This window comes from Onthophagus taurus, chromosome 10, assembly GCF_036711975.1.
Source record: "Onthophagus taurus isolate NC chromosome 10, IU_Otau_3.0, whole genome shotgun sequence".
NCBI classification, from domain to species: domain Eukaryota; kingdom Metazoa; phylum Arthropoda; class Insecta; order Coleoptera; family Scarabaeidae; genus Onthophagus; species Onthophagus taurus.
In genome coordinates this window covers 1,848,647-1,870,932 of record NC_091975.1, presented here as the reverse complement: position 1 = coordinate 1,870,932, position 22,286 = coordinate 1,848,647, and the positions used below count along the sequence as shown (strand labels likewise).

Below are 22,286 nucleotides of genomic sequence, written 5' to 3'. Positions count from 1 at the left end.
AATTAACAATACCAACCGCAATAGCAATTAACAATATAAATTTTATCTAAACATATAGTAATCTTCTATAACAATCATCACAGATTATAGTGATATTTTAGGTTTAACTAGTAAATCTTAAGATTTACCAACATGAGTTGGTAAATGTGAGGATTTTTTAAACAAGAGGTCATTTTTCTGGATTTTACCAATAGAGTTTGGTACATGCTAAGTTTTACCAACAAATTCTCAATATAATTATAAGTATCTATATTTTACGTTCATTAAAGTTTAAAAAAATTTAATGGTGATTACAGTCTTCTTTAATAGCATTCTTTCGTGTAATATGGCTTTGAAATATCCCTAAAGGTCGACCTAAACTATTTGGGCGTAACTTTGCAGGAATGAAAATTAATCGCCGAGCAATTTTCCAGGAGGCCCAAGGGAGATTGCCTTCGCTCCTTATTAAACCTTTTCGCGACGGCACACCGCCTTTTTCCTTTTCACGGGCGCGCTTTTTGTCCGACGTTTAACCGCAAACTTCCGGCGCCAAAGACGAAAACGTGGCAATATTTTACGAAGGCCCCAACGACGTCAAGAACAGCAAAGGGAGGAGGGGATTAAAACGCCATTTAAAATTTAATTAACGCGACGCGACGGTAAAATGTTAACTCGAATTAATTAATAACCTCGAAAATATTTTTATTTTTGCTTCACATCTAATTACACTTTAACAACGATTAAATATCATTAATAATAATTAATAAAAAAATTCTTATTGACAGCGAATAAAGTTGAGTTTGTTTACAAACAAGTTAAGTGGCGTCGAAAAAAATTTAAAACGACAAGTCGTCAAACGGTGTGATGATACTAAATCCTTTGATATCTTAATGGCTCAGTGGTGAGCTTTTTTTCACATCCAAATACAGGCACGACAATCCAGTCACGACGCCTGCATGGTTGGTCACTGTCAGAGCTTTAACGGAATGTATTACACCATCGATAGGTTTTGTTAGGCACGTGTGGGCCGAATTGAAGTGGGTAGGTTGCAAGCCCATAGACCGCAGATTGATGGTTGCCCTACCAGATAGGACTTTCTCTCTACGGGCTCGTCGTGTAACCCATAGATAACGAAGTTAAGGGTAATTGGGACGGTGTTATCTGGTTACCCAGCCGAGGGAGGGTGGATTGGGTTTACCGAAAGGTTTATCGTCTAATTAATATATTTTAGAAACGTAACATAAATAATTTTAAATGAACCGTAATAATAACGATTACTACTTGCAAAAGTTGGAAAGAGTCCAAATGTATCTAAACAAGTTCAATTCGCTCACAAAAATACCTACAATTTAACCCAATTCAACTTTGAACTAATGTAACGGATAATTGATGGACAGATAAATCAAATTTGTCGGTTTGAATAATGGACAAAACGAGTTATAAATTAACAATGTGATGGACAGAAACGCTGAAGATATAAGTTAAAGTTTATTCAAGTCAAATTAAGTTAGGTTATTTAAATTAACTCATCAAACGAAAATACGATTTTGTAAAGTGGTTAAAGTTCGAAATAGGCCAAGTAGCACTAATAAAAGCGAACGTGGCATCTTGAATAACCCTCGAGGGACGAATCCCCCAGTTCGTTAAGATTCCACTTCTAAGAAACTTATCACAAATAAACTTAAATAAATAATTGACAAATATAAAAAGTCATTTCATTAATTATTAATTACCTCTTGTAACCTCTTTAACAAATTAGGAAATTACAAATCAATTGATATTGTGGTCGCGACGCGTGCCGTATATCGTGACCGTTTGCGAAAGAAGCCAAAGAGAAAAGTCCCATCTTCGCATTACATCGAGTAGATGTGTGTCAAGATCTTCGCCGTCTAAAGACTCGTTTTCTGAGTGCCCGCGGGGCTGTGAACAGTGAAAGTGAGCGCGCATCACTTGCGTCACAGCAACCGTTACCACCGTAATTTTAACGCCTCGACGGTAGCCCGTTCACGTTATTAGGTCGTTCGTCTTGATGTGTCTATAAAACCCGCCATACAACAACGACCAAGTGGACGAAGACTTTGGCGTGAAAATCGCGTGGGTTTTCCACTATATGCAGGTCTATTCAATATGCTAAACAACAATAAATTAACTTAACTTTTAACATTTTATTTTATTATTAACTTATAAACCTAAATTTATTTATATCTTGAATTATAAAAATGTAAGAGGTTATTTTCAACAATATATGTCATTGAATATAGCAACGTTGTGGTTTCAATTGTAGCGCCTCGGTCCCAAGTAACCTCGGCTTTTGTATAACCATACATTTTGAATTGTGGGTTAATCGAAGGGCCATTGTATTCACATCATTGCAATATATTGCATCAAAATGGTATCAGTTCTAAAGCCTCGCCCGCAAGCGACCTCGGCTTAAGTGTAACCATACATTTTCAATTGTGGATTAACCCAAGCTCCATTTTATTCAAAGCACTACAATGTATGTTGTGCTATATTACATCAAAATAGTATCAATTAAAAGTCTCACCCGTGAGCGATCTCGACTTTAGTATAAATGTGCATTTAAAATCTTCTGGGTCAAGTTGTAGGTTTCTCTAGGTTAAGGCCATTTAAATGAAATTATAGATAATGTATTTAAAAACAGTGTAAATCAAATAAAAAAGTTTAGTAAAATATATTTCATTTTGTGGTTTAGATTTCTCTCAAGTGAAACGTGCGCAGCAACTATCATCAGCAGGTTTTGTGGTATACACTTTGTGTTTACGATAGTTTCAACTAGTTTCTCGTCGACGGGGAGAGATCAGAAAGCCGTGCAATGCAATTTCCAATGGTATGTTACAGACGTATCTAAAGCCGCAGTGACACATGTATTTCAAACTAGATGAAAACCGCCGAAATAATATAAAGGGGAAGAGACGAGGGGTATTTCGAACGTAATCGTCAAGAACGTATAAAGTAGTACTTGTAGTACCTTGGTAGTCTGTACAAGTTAAATAAAGATAAGGGAGCTTTGGTAAAGTTGAACTTTAGGCCGACGAAGTTACCCACTGAATTATAATACATAGAGTGACATAGTGTAAGTGTAAGACCTGTAAAATGCATGAAGTGTAGAGAATAGATACTGGAGGTACATTAAAGTTTAATCACAATAAATTCGGTGCAACACGGTGAAAATGGATCGCCTGGGTGTGTTCAATTACAAAACCGTTCGTTTTCGGAAAACCCCATTCTCGAAGCACTTCCCAGACTTATTTGTCACTATACGTTACCAAAGAATTGGTGTGTTGCGAGTTTCGAGCTTGAGAAAAATAAAGGAGAAATAGTGACAAGGTCGCAAGTGTTGCAAATTTCCTCGCAATACTGTGCAACGATTACCGTCGCCTTGCTAACCGTATAACGTTTGAACGGGATTCTATACGAAACTTGCCATTTATAGCCGGGCATATTGCGTAATTATCCTTTGTGGTTGGGTACTTCTAATTTCCGGACGTAGCAAACGGTGTGTCTGTGCTACGATTAATCATTAATAATAATACCGCCTCGAATTGTGCTAAAGCGGCGTGCCTTTGTCGATTACTAGGTTTCTGACGTTCCCTATTGCATATTCATGTCTGTTTATTGTATGTCCGAGCCAATCGATACAACTTTGTACCAATAGAATTCGATGCTATTTACAACTTGATTTAGAACGACTTTGCTTGTTTAGCGGGGAAACTAAAGAGACAGCTTCCGGATTCACCACTCATTGTTCATCATGTATTCAATTCTAAAATTATTTATGGAATTCGAAACTCAGCACTCCCTCTATCAATAGGTGAAGGCTAGAAAACGTTGAATATTCGCAATTAGCCGCTCTACGTGCTCTATCACGATCATTCGAAAGATGCAATCGATCGTGTTTGTTTACCGCGTGATGCCCATTTCTTCTACATTTTCATTTACTTCATATACACAAAACCAAATTAATTAGTTTGCTTTTTTACTTCTTGTGGAAATAAATGGAATTTAATCTGTCAGGGGAGGGTGGTAAATCGATAAAAAGAAAGAAAGAAATATTTTAACCACCTCCTTAGAGAGAACTTAACGCGATGAGCATCACCGAATTTACGAGGCGAACAAGTAAAAACAAACAAACGGTTAAACGAGAGGCAAACGGTTTGAAAAAGAAAGAAGGTGGTTGAAACGGTTGCGATCGTTCTCGTTAGTCGTAAGCCGCGCGATGTTTCGTTCCCGATTAGACATTGTCCGCCAACACCTTCGCACCCAGGGCGTCACGACGCAAAACCAACACGATCTTGCCTAATTGGGCCAACTCAAACCAGCTTCATGTATCCGATAAGGGAATCATTTTAATAACATTGTAAGGTAATTATTATATATCTGGGCATCACACTTGACAATAAAATGACATGGAGAGCCCACCTAGATAATAGAGTAAAAAAAGCGTACGTTGCATTCGGTCAATGCCGGAGGGCTATAGGTAAGACATGGGGTTTGTCACCCAGAAATGCCCTCTGGATTTACACGGCTGTAATCCGACCTATGCTTACTTATGGTGCAGTAGTATGGTGGTCAAAGACCCTTCAGTCTACATCCACTACTGCACTTAATAAAGTACAGAGACTTGCGTGTTTGTATGTTACAGGTGCGCTGCGGACTACCCCCACTGCAGCCATGGAAAACATGTTAAACCTAACGCCACTTCATTTGTTCATCCAAGAGGTGGCATTGGTGACCATGACTCGACTGCGAGCAGCAGGAATTCTAATGGGTGAGAGAAATAGTAAAAATGCCAATCTCTGGAATGAAATGGTGGATTACTCACCAATTCTGGAGTGTGTAACGGACTTTACACCCCTACAACACATTTTTACGAAGAAATATCTCACCCACCCAAGCTCCACAGAAGTAGAGGTAAAAAACAGCCTTAAAATCTACACTGATGGTTCAAAGAGACGGGAAGGAGCTGGAGCCGGAGTCTTCTCGTACGATCTCCGACTCCACGTATTTGAACCTTTAGGTATAAGTACCACCGTCATACAGGCGGAGTTAATCGCCATACAACTTGCCGCTGACGTTATTGTCAGATCCAACTTGGTAGGTAAGACTTTTACAATTTATACTGACAGTAGACAAGCTATTTTAGCCCTGAGTAGAATAACAATTACCTCAGGACTTGTTATGGGTTGTCATCTGACATTGGAGAAGGCCGCAGTGCATAACTGTGTCATCCTTCAATGGATAAAAGGACACTCGACTTGTTCAGGTAACAAGCACGCTGATAGGCTTGCTAAAAGGGCTGCCAAGCGAGCGCCATGTTCGCCTGAACCGATAATCGCTCCGTCCTTATCAACTCAGATTGAGATAATTAAAGGTTTTACCCACAAAAAGTTCATGAACTGGTGGGATAGGGTTAAGGGTTGCCATCTGTCTAAGGAAGTATTACATTATCCTTCAGCAGAGGCAGCCTTGTCTTTCGTAAGACTTGGTAGAAACGCTCTACGAACTGTAACGGGACTCGTCACGGGTCACTGTAAGGTAAACAAGCATCTTTATAACCTTAAGGTTGCTATTAGTCCTCTCTGTCGCCTCTGTAAAGAGAGCGAGGAGACGGTCCGACACATCTTGTGTGAATGCCCTACTCTGCAAGACCTCAGAATGAGAGACTTCGGAGAGGAATGGCCGACCACAGATGGCATCAGGAACACACCTCTGAGCTGTATCCTAGCCTTCGGAAATTCCTTAGGCTGGTTGATGTAGCCGGAGACAGTGTAGGAGGATGTACAAGGGGCCCGTTGGGGCCTAGGTGCTGTGTGCGTAGCATACCCTCCGCTTTCCTACATACATACAAGGTAATTATTATAATATGAGTTTAATATTATCTTTAAAAGCGGATTTGGAACCCGAGAAACTTGTTTATCTTCAGACACTGGTGCAAAATTACCACCTTAGAGATCTAGGACTGGATGCAAAAGACATGAGATATGCAGCACGTCTTTGAAAACGGATAAACCCGAATGATTCTAGTTATAGGACTTGTGTTAGTTCCAGTGATAGTGCTAGTGTAAAACTAGAACTAACACTAGACCTAGAACTAGAAAGTTATTAACTAGCGCCACTAACTACTGTCACTAGAACTAACATTAAACCTACAACTTGAAATATTTAGACATATTGCATTTTGTGTGGGCCAAAGTAAGTTTTATCATCACAAGTAAGTATTTAATTACCACAATATATATTTGTTAAAGAAAATGTTTTTGATAATATCTTATATAAAATCGAACAATACCCGGAGATAAATTTAATAGAGAAGCAGCACTTGGGTTATACGGTTATCGCCTTAAAGTGGTATTACCGCAAGTGCATAATCGTTGACCCAGATTATAAACGTGCTCCTTTCCTTTCACTTTTCACCGTTTGATCGAAGGTGCGGCGTCTCTTTGCCGCGGTCCTCTTAACCAGTATCGAACGCTGCGGTAGAGATCGTATGATATAGATTATTGCTGCAGCAATTACCTCAAATTGAGTATCTGTGACAATAATCTGGGTCTATGACGTAATCGCGTAATCCAGCGAGCTCTCACAGCTGCGGTTTTAGAGAGTTTAATCCCTCGCGGTGTTATGTCAACGAAACGCCCGGAATTAGCTAACTTTGGACCTAAATCGCCTGAAGCCTCCCGAGAGGAGAGTGAGTCCCAGTTGTGTTGAACTATAAGGCGGTCGGGTTCATTTTAAATTTAAGAGTATTAACTGTTGAATACAATTCGAAAGTGTTTTTGTTCGTCATCGATCCTGGCTCAATGCAAAACGAGATAAGATACCGAATAGAAAGAGCCCAATTTACGACTTCCAGTGACCTTCTGTACACATATCCTCGCGATTTCCCAACCCGGCAAGAGCTTCCTTTCCTCCGTCCACCAAAACTTGGAAATACGCGCGAGGAACTTTTAATTGAGTCCAAAACTTTGATCGTTAATACAAAACTACGCGAATTTCGAACCGGATTCAGATAACGAATAAAATTTAATAAAATAACAAATTTAAGTTTTTAAAAAGTGCTTGGAATTATATTGAAAGAAATAGGTTAGAATGAAGATGATTTATTAAAGCACTCCGTGGCGACACAATGGCTTCGATGAACCGGTACGAGACGGTTCTGTTTCCGGTCGCCATCATCTCCCTCCCTTGGAAAGATGGGACTATCTAGGAGGTCGGCACATTTTTATCAAAGGCCTCATCCATCACTGACACGTTTCACGGGACGATGGTAAAACAACGTAATCCATCAAGATGGCAATTTGTACGTTTCGTTCGTGTTTACATATCGCGCCTCCTATATCGCTCCATACCGGTACTACAACGAAAATTTATAGGCGTTTATATGCGGTGCAATTACGCGGATTAGATCCGACTACGACGAGTCGCACAATTGAATTTCTCTACTAGTCTCCGAATTTGTCGCAGTTTGCGCCCACTCGCCACCTCCTATCTACACGACCAAGGCGTGGACACACCGGGGCTTGTCTTGTACCACGAACAAGTTACAAGCGCCGGGAACGCAAAGATGTGGGGCGTGTTAGATAGCCCGCGTCTAGTTTCCTCGCATTGTAATCGAGTTTATTCGTTCGTCTTACTGGGCGATATACGTAAATTTCACACACGACATTTACCCACCCGATAGATAAAATTTAAAATATATCAACATACAACCACATATAGACCCAACCCTTTTTACTTATCCTGATATATTGTATTACCATTACTGTTATTGCTATGTCTTAATATAAAAATTACAACAACTATTATCTTATTATTATTATACTATTAGGAATATTGTTAAGAATAAAATTTGTTACAACTTCTCTTCTAAAAGATTGTAGCAGCCTAACACAACCCAGCTTTTTGAATGAAATCTAGAGAAAATGATGCTATTTAGAGCTAGCCGTGTACAAAATGAAGAATTAATCTGCTCCAATTATTTAATCAACAACAGAATTCCAAAAATAAAGATTTTGAAATTATGCTACCAATAACAAGGCATATTTGTTTGTGGCACCATCTATGAATGAATAGCTTAAACATTGACGTATATATGAGATAAATTATTTTGCTTAAATCTTAAATTAAATGTTACTTACACTGAAAGTTGAATTGGATAAAGGGTATTTACCTGTAACGAAAAAGAAATAAATACAACCTTAAAACGTCACATACTAAACATGGCATATATCTTGTATCTCTTCCTTCGTCGAGTTTTATTTATTTGTGTTCTTTAACATTTTTTTGGGACGTTTTTTTGAGATATGTCACAAAGATAAACTCTCTATCCTTTATCTGTAAACGAGGACGAGAGAGGTTCGTAAGCATAATAAATGGTCCTTCGCAATTTAAATATCTGTTTGGGTTCCCCCAAAAAAAATCTTAGAGTTTATCTCACTAATTGGATCTGGTGGGATCCAGTTTTTTTTTGTTTTTTCGTGAACCGGATAATGAACTGGTCCGAATAAAAACAAAGGATTTAATTAAAAACACGTTTTTAAATGAATTTTTTAACAATTTATTGTAATGTTGGTTCTTATGTAAATTTTAGAAATTCCTATTCGAGTATAAACGTCAAAGTGCTCGTTTAGTTTACTACGAGGAAACCAAATTTGTCCTGAATTGTGCGGGTTCTGCAATTTACCGAGTACACTCTGAGTAAAAGGACAAAAGGGAGGTCCTTCGACGTTGTGATGTCGTATCATGCAGACGTGGCATAACAAGGTGTCCCAATATCGATCCGTTCGAGTCTTTATTATCTAAGGAGAAGGGAGACTTTTCTATAATATTATCACATCTACATTTTCTTATACTTTAAGAAGAAATGGAGTAACAAATTTGGTTGTTTTAAGATTGCCGTTAAATTATTTCGGATTGTTTATATTGAGATCAAAATATTTGCTGAAATTTAACCCCCAGGGACCAACAGATTGTTTATTTTCGGGTAGGAAATTTAAATTCAGAGCTCGTCTTTCTCCGGGAGCAATTTCGAACCCGGAGTGTTGCCAACGAAAGAAAACAGTTGGCTCGGACGGGTTCCCCCAAATATTTTCACGTGAGATATGGCTCTCTTTAGTCCTTATCTCCCAAGCTCCAGATTTTCCATATGATATATTATATGCACGTCTAAAGTGCACACTTATTATCGAGCGAGATCTCAACTTGAAATACAAATTGAAATGAAAAACTTCTTGAAATCGTGATAAAAGTGATTTTGAAATCACCCCACGTGGTAATCTTGCAAGAATCTTTTTGAACGTAAAGAGTCTGGAAAACGTAATACAATCTGATCGTAAATACTTGAGAAAAATGGTCGCGTGGAATACCTCAATAAACCATTCTTGTACGACAATACAGGTTTATACTGGCCGGTCGGACAAATGTTTCTCGGCCGGAGGCTGTAGGTCAATAGGTATTTACAGTTTGCGACCGGCTTTATACCGATGATATACGCCCATGTAAAATTGTTTTTCTACACCGGTATTGGTTCGAGTGAGCGACTTGATTCACTTCTCTTTTTCTACTTCTTCCACGAAAATGGACGAGTACGAAACGTAGGGGGCGATAGGAATAAGACGTTCTTCCAATATCGCGTTCCGCTCGACCGACCTAATGGCCGACCATTTTTCCAAGAATCTCGAGTACTAGAAACTCCAACCCTTTCCCCGTCGTGATTTATAAATCTTTATGAAAGAGAACCTTGAAACCCCCCTCGCAATCCTTGTCGAGACCCCTATAACAGTGCGGTTACAGCTGTTAGTTATCGTCCCATAACACGTTGTTGTAACGAATCTAGATTGCATCGTAATTAAACTCTATACTCTAATCAACGTTCGCCATACCAACAACCACTCCTCTTTGCTAATCCAATCGATGCGATGCAGTGACATAAATAGTAATAAACTAATTCTATAATAGAGAAGTTGTTACGGAAATTGAAACATAAATAAATAAAATATAAGCTAATTTGAAACACCCCAAAGACCATAATTACGTAAAACATGCATCCCTTCGTTTTATTATGCACAGAGTGTACCCAGTTTTTCGAGCTTTTCGTCGTCCCGTGAGCTTTTACGTGTCCCTCTCGACGTTTAATTTTTAAAACCACGCTCCGGATCTTCACTCCGTGACTTTAATATTTTATCCGGGGCTTATGAAAGATCAAGACACGAAAGCCCCCGCCGGAAAGTTTTAACGTGATTTGAAAAAGTTAAAAAAATATTTTTTAAGAATAAAGTGTTTTCTTTAATTCGCCCTCTTCGCAACAATATTAATTTCATAAGGCAAAACGCTACACGTCGACGTTGTTGGCGCGGAACAACAAGAAGAAAAGTGGAAGGCGGAAGAAGTTATCGAGTTAAAGACTCCAGGGAGCGACTTCGGGGTCGGAAAGTTGTGTAGTATTTAAGTGTCGAGAAAGGACGGCAGAGTCGTTCCAGTTGGCAATTAACGTTTTTCCGGCGGACGGCGACTAAAAACCTCGAAGACGCCGTTTATTAAGTGCGCTAACCCAATCGTAATTCATCTAGAAGGAACTGCAACTAACCCAACTAAAATCTCATGTTGTTGACATTAATAACAGGCTTCAGTAACCTTCTATTACAAAAAAAATTATCATATAAAGAATCTCAAGAACGAATTGGAATATTGCGATGAAATAACCAACATTTTAAAGCAAATTTAATCGAGATTCAATGTGCAATAAATAATTTCTTGCTTTCCATAAACTTCGTAGTTATGATTTTTTAAACCTAACTCTGCACATTTTGTTATTCTAGACGTAAGATAACAAACTTAATCGTATCTCAAGAATGAATTGAGATATCATGATGAAATAACCAACACTTTAAAGCGAATTTAATCGAGATTCAATGTGCAATAAATAATTTCTTGCTTTCCATAAACTTCGTTGTTATATTTTTTTAAATGCAACTCTGCACATTTTGTTATTCTAGACGTAAGATAACAAACTTAGTCGTATCTCAAGAATGAATTGAGATATCATGATGAAATAACCAACACTTTAAAGCAAATTTAATCGAGATTCAATATGCAATAAACAATTTCTTGCTTTCCATAAACTTCGTAGTTATGATTTTTTAAACCTAACTCTGCATATTTTGTTATTCTAGACGTAAGATAACAAACGTAGTCGTATCTTTAGAATGAATTGAGATATCGTGATGAAATAACCAACACTTTAAGGCAAATTTAATCGAGATTCAATGTGCAGTAAATAATTTCTTGCTTTAACTAAACTTCGTAGTTATGATTTTTTAAACCTAACTCTGCACATTTTGTTATTGTAGACGTAAGATAACAAACTTAGTCGTATCTCAAGAATGAATTGAGATATCATGATGAAATAACCAACACTTTAAAGCGAATTTAATCGAGATTCAATGTGCAATAAACAATTTCTTGCTTTCCATAAACTTCGTAGTTATGATTTTTTAAACCTAACTCTGCACATTTTGTTATTCTAGACGTAAGATAACAAACTTAATCGTATCTCAAGAATGAATTGAGATATCATGATGAAATAACCAACACTTTAAAGCGAATTTAATCGAGATTCAATGTGCAGTAAATAATTTCTTGTTTTCCATAAACTTCGTAGTTATGATTTTTTAAACCTAACTCTGCACATTTTGTTATTCTAGACGTAAGATAGCAAACTTAGTCGTATCTCAAGAATGAATTGAGAGATCGTGATGAAATAACCAACACTTTAAAGCAAATTTAATCGAGATTCAATGTGCGATAAACAATTTCTTGCTTTCCATAAACTTTGTAGTTATGATTTTTTAAACCTAACTCTGCACATTTTGTTTTTCTAGACGTAAGATAGCAAACTTAGTCGTATCTCAAGAATGAATTGAGATATCGTGATGAAATAACCAACACTTTAAAGCAAATTTAATCGAGATTCAATGTGCAATAAACAATTTCTTGCTTTCCATAAACTTCGTAGTTATGATTTTTTAAACCTAACTCTGCACATTTTGTTATTCTAGACGTAAGATAACAAACTTAATCGTATCTCAAGAATGAATTGAGATATCATGATGAAATAACCAACACTTTAAAGCGAATTTAATCGAGATTCAATGTGCAGTAAATAATTTCTTGTTTTCCATAAACTTCGTAGTTATGATTTTTTAAACCTAACTCTGCACATTTTGTTATTCTAGACGTAAGATAGCAAACTTAGTCGTATCTCAAGAATGAATTGAGATATCATAATGAAATAACCAACACTTTAAAGCGAATTTAATCGAGATTCAATGTGCAATAAACAATTTCTTGCTTGCCATAAACTTCGTAGTTATGATTTTTTAAACCTAACTCTGCATATTTTGTTATTCTAGACGTAAGATAACAAACTTAGTCGTATCTCAAGAATGAATTCAGATATCGTGATGAAATAACCAACACTTTAAAGCGAATTTAATCGAGATTCAATGTGCAATAAACAATTTCTTGCTTTCCATAAACTTCGTAGTTATGATTTTTTAAACCTAACTCTGCACATTTTGTTATTCGAGACGTAAGATAACAAACTTAGTCGTATCTCAAGAATGAATTGAGATATCATGATGAAATAACCAACACTTTAAGGCAAATTTAATCGAGATTCAATGTGCAGTAAATAATTTCTTGCTTTAACTAAACTTCGTAGTTATGATTTTTTAAACCTAACTCTACACATTTTGTTATTCTAGACGTAAGATAGCAAACTTAATCGTATCTCAAGAATGAATTGAGATATCATGATGAAATAACCAACACTTTAAAGCGAATTTAATCGAGATTCAATGTGCAATAAATAATTTCTTGCTTTCCATAAACTTCGTTGTTATATTTTTTTAAATGCAACTCTGCACATTTTGTTATTCTAGACTTAAGATAACAAACTTAGTCGTATCTCAAGAATGAATTCAGATATCGTGATGAAATAACCAACACTTTAAAGCGAATTTAATCGAGATTCAATGTGCAATAAACAATTTCTTGCTTTCCATAAACTTCGTAGTTATGATTTTTTAAACCTAACTCTGCACATTTTGTTATTCTAGACGTAAGATAACAAACTTAGTCGTATTTCAAGAATGAATTGAGATGTCATGATGAAATAACCAACACTTTAAAGCTAATTTAATCGAGATTCACTGTGCAATAAACAATTTCTTGCTTTCCATAAACTTCGTAGTTATGATTTTTTAAACCTAACTCTGCACATTTTGTTATTCTAGACGTAAGATAACAAACTTAGTCGTATCTCAAGAATGAATTCAGATATCGTGATGAAATAACCAACACTTTAAAGCGAATTTAATCGAGATTCAATGTGCAATAAACAATTTCTTGCTTTCCATAAACTTCGTAGTTATGATTTTTTAAACCTAACTCTGCACATTTTGTTATTCGAGACGTAAGATAACAAACTTAGTCGTATCTCAAGAATGAATTGAGATATCATGATGAAATAACCAACACTTTAAGGCAAATTTAATCGAGATTCAATGTGCAGTAAATAATTTCTTGCTTTAACTAAACTTCGTAGTTATGATTTTTTAAACCTAACTCTGCACATTTTGTTATTGTAGACGTAAGATAACAAACTTAGTCGTATCTCAAGAATGAATTGAGATATCATGATGAAATAACCAACACTTTAAAGCGAATTTAATCGAGATTCAATGTGCAGTAAATAATTTCTTGCTTTCCATAAACTTCGTAGTTATGATTTTTTAAACCTAACTCTGCACATTTTGTTATTCTAGACGTAAGATAGCAAACTTAGTCGTATCTCAAGAATGAATTGAGATATCGTGATGAAATAACCAACACTTTAAAGCAAATTTAATCGAGATTCAATGTGCAATAAACAATTTCTTGCTTTCCATAAACTTTGTAGTTATGATTTTTTAAACCTAACTCTGCACATTTTGTTATTCTAGACGTAAGATAGCAAACTTAATCGTATCTCAAGAATGAATTGAGATATCATGATGAAATAACCAACACTTTAAAGCGAATTTAATCGAGATTCAATGTGCAGTAAATAATTTCTTGCTTTCCATAAACTTCGTAGTTATGATTTTTTAAACCTAACTCTGCACATTTTGTTATTGTAGACGTAAGATAGCAAACATAAAAAGTTGTATCTCAAGAACGAATTGAGATATAATGATAAAATAAACAACATTTTAAAGCAAATTTAATAGAGTGTCTTTAAAAATATTTGAAATTGATTAAATTTTAACTATATGCGAAACTGCAAGAAAACACTAAATAAATATTTGATGAGTTTTCCTTGATGACTCATTTCCTAACGACAACAATTAAACAAAAATCTTTCCTTAATACTCCCGTTTAAATGTTTAGGTCGATAGACCGTGTGGGAGTACACAGCTCCGCGACCTTAATTGAAAATCCATTGCGTATATTTGCGTAGTATTTTGCGCAAATCCGCCCTCGCATTTCGTCCCGAAATAGTACGTAATAGGGCCGTAATTGGGACCTCGGTAAGTCGTTTCTCGTGTACCATCCGCGATGACAACGACTCCAATTACGATCCGCAAACCGAAGATGGCAAGAACTACTTCCTGTGTGTCGCAAAGTGTTTGGTAATTCCGATTTTTCAATTTTGCATTTCAACTTATTTGTATACCAACATAAAAAATAATCTTTTAACAAATATGTGGGATGATACCATAAAGAATTTCACGTAAAGGAATGATTCATGATCGTCACTATTACCTCGGCGAAAGTTTAAGGTCGAGTACGTTATGAAATTACATACTACACATCTTGGTCAGTTGTTGTTGTATAACAACTTTGTGAAGAAACTTAAGATGACGTGGACATGTATATTTGTTAATCATATTTTCTTTATTTTTAGAGATTGGGTTTTTGATATTTTTGAGTTTGAACTTGAGCGGTACGTTTAAACGGGGAATTGTAGTCGAAGAAGAGTTGAAATCCGGGATTTTTCCTCTAATCGATAATCATCCGGCGCCGTCCAATGCGCGCATTAAATTAATAACAGGGCAATTATAATCGGTCACGTGGAAACGGGGGATTCTGGTTTGATTTAGAGTCGGTAGCAACAACAGTGGCAGCGCGCGAGTTCGATTAGTAGAGAAATTGAAACGTGGGCGTAGTACCTCGTTTGTAAACTTCATCAAGCAACAGCAAGTTGGTGTTCTCCTTTGTAGTAAAGGTCTCTCCGTTTTCGCTGCTGCAAATACCGACAAGTAGGCTCTTAATTAAGCTCTTGGATTTGTTTTCGTGGAAATCGTTCCGCGTCGTATCGCTTTTAATAAAAACTTAAAACAAATACTTATAAAATGAGCATTTTCTCCTCTCAATTAAATTTCGTCTTTCGTTATTGAAGTAATAATATTGCAGCAACCGTGTTATTACTAAGAAAATGTTTTATGTAACGCGTCTTTCACTTTGTAGTATTTGAGGTAGATATAATAAAGGTGACGCTATAATTAACATTACCAAATCACTTTCAAACATAAATATAGACGTAAAGCTTTTTTTACGTTAACCAGTTAAAATTTTTAATTGAAACCCTTTCAATTTGGGTCAAAACGTAATAACTTGTCGTTGCATGTTGTGTAAGATGAATCAGTGCGTGAAAGTAACAAAGTGAATTGTATATCTATTTCAAAGCAAGAAATATTTGGTTAAAATAAGTTGTTTGTTGGAAATTTCTTAGACGTGAGTTGGATGAAGTGTTTTCCGAAGGTCGACGTGGATTAATTTCGAAACAGCCTCGTCAACGACCAAGCCCCCGTGCAATGATACTTGACATTTTCGCGGAACGAACCGGTCAGAACTCACTCGGGTCGGGTCCAATTTAATCGACTTTATGGCGCGGTAAATTCCTCTCGAAACCAGGGAAAAATAGCGCTGAAGAGTCGTCGTCTTTCGAACAAAGCAATCGATATGCAAATTTTTGAAAATCCCCACTGGAACAAGAACTTTCTGGATATATTAATATCGACCGGAATATTTCTTGACTCGATTTTTTTTTGATTTATTCCCATAAAAACTGAATACGAACCTGGAACATCATGCACACATCGTCGAAATTCATCAAAATTGAAATGTATTCAACACGGATGCGATTCGTCCCGTCACAAACAACACACACAATATGCATCGGCTCACAAACAAATGTTGTTGTCGGACCGTCCACTTAAATATTAAAATGCACGTGCGACAAAGCGTACGTTAGTACGTGAAGGTATAAAGGGAAAAATGGACGCGAAGCACCGGTCGTGAATTGAAATTCATTCGCTGAATGGATTTCCGATAAACACCCAGACTGACAGTACTTTTGTTGAATAGCTTTTCCGCTTTTAGGTCTATTAGTTCATTCTCTCACTACCGTTACACAAACCAAAAGATTTCATTTTATTTTTTAAATGTGAAATCATATCCAAGTCACATACAGTTATAATTCTAGCTGTATCTCCTTATTTTACCTTGCAAATTCCCAACAAGACAATTCGGATTACATCAACGATATTTCGGTCACTCAACTTTCTGCGTGGGTTTCTTAAAGACTCACAAATTACATACAACTCACAGTGATCAAAACAAGACGGTCCATAACATTATTTTAATACTAGTTTTTAACAAAATCCTCTTTTTATATTCACTAAAGTCTAGAATTTATTGAAATGTTTAACCCTATAATGTATGATGTTCCGCAGTTATTATTCACATGAATAAGTAATTTAGGTCGATATAACAACGCAAACAAAGCATAAAAGGCTTAAAATTGAATTACTGGTACCTATAATTGATTGAAATGAAATATTTTCGATAGAAACAATAATTTAGCTTGAAAAGCTGCGATTTGCCTGATATAAATACACCGTAAAATTACAAATTACGTAGAAATTGTTGATAATTAAATTTTAAACACATATCATACGAAAAATTTTTCTATAAAAGCAATAATTTAACTGAAATAAATACAACATACTATTTGTTCTGCAGATCAGGTGCTTAGCAAAAGAATCGTGAGTAATCTATGTGTTAAGCTCTTTTATGGTATCGAAAGGCTTCATAAGCTTAATTGCACTGCCTACGTACAGAATTGTATTGTCATTGGCAAAGAATAAATCTAGCGTCTTCTGCTTTGGAAGCAACTCATTTCAAAATATTTCGAAACGCTTCATTCTATTCAGCACCGTACACGGAGGATTAGATCCATAATTTGCATCACAGACTACTTCTTTGTATTATCAGCATCTAAATTGATTGAGTTTTTATGCAACTAGAAAATAAATTTCTTCATTAATAAATAGATAACGTTTTTCGAACACAACCATAAAGTGAACAATAAAAAGAAAGCAGAATCGCTTTCTACACCTGAACCGTCCATTTGGCAGCGAATTCCGTTTTGAAAAGAATAAACCCGAAGAAAGAAAAGACTGATGATGACCCATTCAAACATTTACCGCGGTTTGTTTACTGCGTGAAAAGGACTTGCCACGATAGCGAACAACCGAGCACGTTAGTTCTTTGTCGTATTATTTGCTCTCTTCTATGCCGAGCATGTTCGTTATGACCGAGGATATTTACGTATCTTTTCGATGTGGAATCTCCAGGTGAACTCTAACAGGTGTGTTTCCCCGTTGTTATAAGACCTTATTATTTTAGTTAGTTTTCTGGGTATTGTTTGGGTTCTAATTCTTGCTCGTCAAGGTTGCTTTCTATTTAACTCCATCGTGACGTCGTAAAGAAAAAAACTTGACTCTGACTTTCACTATCTTTCTAAGCCCGAGGCTTTATTAAGTTGCATCAAGAATTTTTGTGAAATTTTATTTTATTTTTATGTTTTTAATCTTTAGGATTTGAAATTCAAATTGATTCTTGCAGTTATCTTTTAAGTGGTATGATGAATGGATTAGTTGGTAATAAATGAAACGTTGATCGATAGTTGAGGACTTTTGCACTTGGTCTTTGTGTCAGAGTGAGGGTAGGAATTTCTGAAAATCGATACAAAACGAACTTTGTAGGAGGTGGGGAGTTAGAACGATTTCTCATTGGAATCAGTGGAGTTGCAACAGGTCAATGTAGGAATCGAAGTTGTACGTTTATTACTTAATTAGCCGATTTCGTAATTATTTCTTTTTAATTTATTGTATAGTACTTTAAAATCCCTCTCAGCTATGTAGAAACAAGTCACAAGAGATATTTACGAGTAAACCGTTGATGAACACTGATTGCAGAAAAGGTATCTTCGCCGGGAGGTTCGAAACTGTTTACAACCTTAAAGTGTAAAAAATAACATTTCTTTAGTTCGAGAGGCTTTAATTATATTTTGGGACCCTACCAAAATGATATGGGATGACAGAACATAATAAATCGACTTCTTGGTTGTTATAAAGATTAAAATAAGTAAAAATAATTTTTTATTATTGTTCCCCTTCTTAAAAATTCTCAAACGCGCAACTTTAAAAGGTTACCACACCAAAGAGACTTTCTCTGTCTGCCCACTTTCTTGAATTACGTAATTTTGAAACGTATGTGTGCAAATAGCTCTTTTTAGAGATAATAATATAACGAAAAATGTCGTTTGAACGTATTCCATTTTGTGTCTTAGCCGTTGGTGTTGCTAAATGACCTTTCAAAGAAATTCTGTTCCGTTCACCTTATTAATTCGTCCAAGGTTGACACCAAGACACGTTGCTTACGACAAGAAGTCGACGTGACTCAAGGAAAAAGACAGAAATATGTTATAAAACTAGGTGTGTTTGTGTTGGTTGTAACAAAAACTCGATTAATTTTATTCTTATTTGTATTATCTTAGTACAATAATTGCTTCTCCCACTATTATTCAAGATGCAAAGGTAGAAATTGCACGAATTCCAAAAGACAATATTTTCAAGGATCCAATAAAGGCGGTGGCATTTAATTTAACATCAACAAGTTGTGTTCTCATTTTAAAAACGAAATAAAAAACATCTTCACCTTATAATTTACATCAACCTCTTTTTTTATTTACTTTTAGGAAGATATAAAAAAATTATAATGAAACGTCAATTTGACAAATAAACGTCAACTTGACATATAAACGTCAAATTGACAGTTAAAACATCAATAAATAAAATTATCAGAAACGATAGAAATTCGTAACAAGGTCGCTCACGTAACTCGTCTTTTAAAGCAGTCAGAATTCCAATGTGTATATCTGATACCATATAAAATACAGGTTGTACGGTATTTTAGCCTTTGTTACGGTACATTTTGACCTATACACGCCGTAATCTGACTTTTGTTAATGGTTTATCATGGATAAGAAATGTTTACAACAATCACTTTGTCCTGTGTGAGATTAATAAAGAATCTTTAATAAAACGATGAGTTAAAAATAAAAAAAAATTTGAAACTAACAAATTGAAACGAAAATGAATGCAAATTGCAAAAAAAATGAGGAAAACTTAAAGACGAAAAAGAGAAGGAAACGTTAAAAACTAATAACACGTCTCCAGTTTCGAAAACCTCAAAACTTTTCTTATTACGTCCCCTTTAGTAGCCGAAAAGTTTTTCGCGAAAATATGAACGGTAACCTAGAAAAATCGAACACCGCCAGCGGGGGGAAAGCTTAAATAACATCCTTCTTGTATCGGAAATACTTACTTCTTTTTATTATCCCTTTTGTAAGAAAAAAAAAGTCAGCGAAGATGAAATCGAACGAAAGGAAATAGAAATAAGCGGATTCCTAGATTTCCGGATTTTGATGACGTTGTCGTTGTAGATTGGAAAATCAATTTAAAACCGAAATGTACAGATTATAAGAACGATTATTTCCAAAAAAGTCAAGTAATTCTATTTTTATTAATAAAATTATATAAATTAGTAATTTATTAATAAATTTTAGGTTAGATTTTTTTGACAGCTGATATAACTATCGTAAAGTTAAAAGAATGCCAACGTTAAATAAAAAAATTAATTTCTATTTTGAGACAATCAATTAAATACATTTAAAAACCTTGAAATAACATATATTAAATTAAAATTATATTAAAAAAACATTTCTGGATTACTATAAAATTAATATTTCGAGTTTATAGATATTTTTAAATTACATTTACGATGTGTAGATGGCGTTCGTTTTGTTAGTATTGATAGTGAATTTTTCAAAAAAAAATTAACATTCAAAAGTTTAATTACTCTTGAAATAACGAAAAAAAAGCGTTAATAACGAAATATGGTTGGATTTAAATTGGATGCTTTTAGTTTGTTAATTTACTCGCTTCTCTAATTACACGGTTTTATTGAGATTTAAAAGTATTGAATTTAGTTATTTATATTTTTATATTATACGACATCATTTCGCCAGTTAATAGGTTATTTTATTGGTTGAATAATAAGAGATAATAACAGGTATGAACGGTATTAAAGCACAAAATAAATGAATGATCAAAAACTGGATTTTTGCCAGAGAATGAACATTCTATGAACTCTATTTGTATCATGTATCATTTAACCGTTCTCTAGTTATAATCAATGTGAATCGTTTTGTTGTTTAACCACCGAGTTTTTTCATTACAATTTACGGCTAACCAGAGAGATAAAACATAAAATAACTGAAAGCAGGAAAATTATGGGATGCCTTAACAGTCTATGGTGGGACAAGAACATGAGAAGAGGAACTACAAAGATACTAGAACGAGAGTCAATCCTGGGCTATGCTAGTGAGATATGGGTCGTAAACGCAGATCTAGAAATATGTATATAATGTATATAAAAAACAAACCGAATACAAAACCGTTCAAAAAAATAAATGAAGGTATGGCCAGACTACCAATTTACTGAATACAAGGTTAGTTACTGTGTTCAATGTCTTGTATTAAGATGTTAATTTAGATTTTTTCATTCGAGTGTTAAATTAAATATTAACTATATGAAATAAACAATGATACTATTTTATATCAGACGATGAACACATCGCAATCAAATAAATACTATTTGACCGTTGTGGTATGCCAAATACTACATCGAATTTGCGTACTTCTCGTTAAATGTCAAGGATCCCATCGCGTTGCATATCTTTTCTTACCGAGCCTCCCATTACCATATTTAACCGTTTATTCGCGCCGCTTACTGTTACTTTCCGTTTCGAGCACAGGCAAAACTTTTAGTACTTATTATTATGATAAAAGATCAAAAACGAAAATTGTCTGAAAAGTTCTTTAGGACTCCCATTTAAGTAAAGAACTTTCAGTTATAATAAATGGTGGAGGATACATTCGTTTAAGAAATAGACTAATAAATGATTTAAGACTATTTTAATCCTTACCTTGTGATTCCACTCCCACACACATCAACCAGAAAAGACATGTATAGAAAACGGTTTTCCCCAAGGAAAACATGTCCGGAAACTAAACGAAAAGCTCCGCGACACCAAAAGTTTTTTTTTGTTCTTTTCCACTAAAATTTCAAATTATTATTTAAGATTATTTATTTATTTTTGATTAAACTTGTGTTCTTCCCCGATTAATTTTTTTTTATCGGATTAAAATACAAAACCACACACACAGCTACCTGGATAGTTTAGTTATAGTAAAGATAGTAAGCAATAAACGGTACTTTATGGTTACATCACATGTCGAGAAGATCTCTCTTAGTAGTAGCGAGAGCTTAGATCTTCTCCTTTTCTTACACCTGGTTGTCTCTTTTGCGGCGCGGCTCGGACAAACACTTACTATATCTGTATACTCTTTCAGAATCTCGCGAAGACTCCTCCGGGTGGAAAGTGAAAAGCGCTGACGCGGCTTCACGAACGGCGCGGTTACGACTGGCGAAAGACGCAGGAATCGCCGGACCTGCTGCTCACGCAGCCTTTCACCGGAGCTGCTGGTGGGCTTATGCTGAACAAACTACGTTTTAACCAGCAGAAGCAGAACCAAACCCCCAGATACATTATAAAGAAACTCCCCTTTCTTTATTAATAATGTATACGTTATTCTTTTAACAACTAATTTTTTACTTTACTCTCATATTTTTGATATTTATAATTTTATATGATACATAAAAATATATATATGTACAAATGACTAAAAAAATAGGACGATTCTGCGTGTTTTATGCAAATAGCCCGCTAAATAATAAGCTTTTCGTGTTGAACAGAAGGGATTCAGTTATATAATTGCATGTTAAACAATAGCTAAATCGATGAGATTATACAATTCAATAAGCAGTAGATT

At 35.2% G+C, this 22,286-nt stretch overlaps 1 protein-coding gene across 1 annotated transcript in view; it reads right to left on the bottom strand.

Moving 5' to 3' along the window:
• LOC111428590 (myb-like protein U) overlaps positions 1-21,929 on the bottom strand; it is a 34,163-nt gene extending 12,234 nt beyond the window's left edge. Inside the window, exon 1 of the mRNA XM_023064177.2 lies at positions 21,380-21,929. Within this exon, the coding sequence (XP_022919945.2) occupies positions 21,380-21,452 (73 nt within the window). The 5' untranslated portion in view covers positions 21,453-21,929. The remainder of the gene's footprint in view (positions 1-21,379) is intronic.
• Positions 21,930-22,286: the final 357 nt, after the last annotated feature.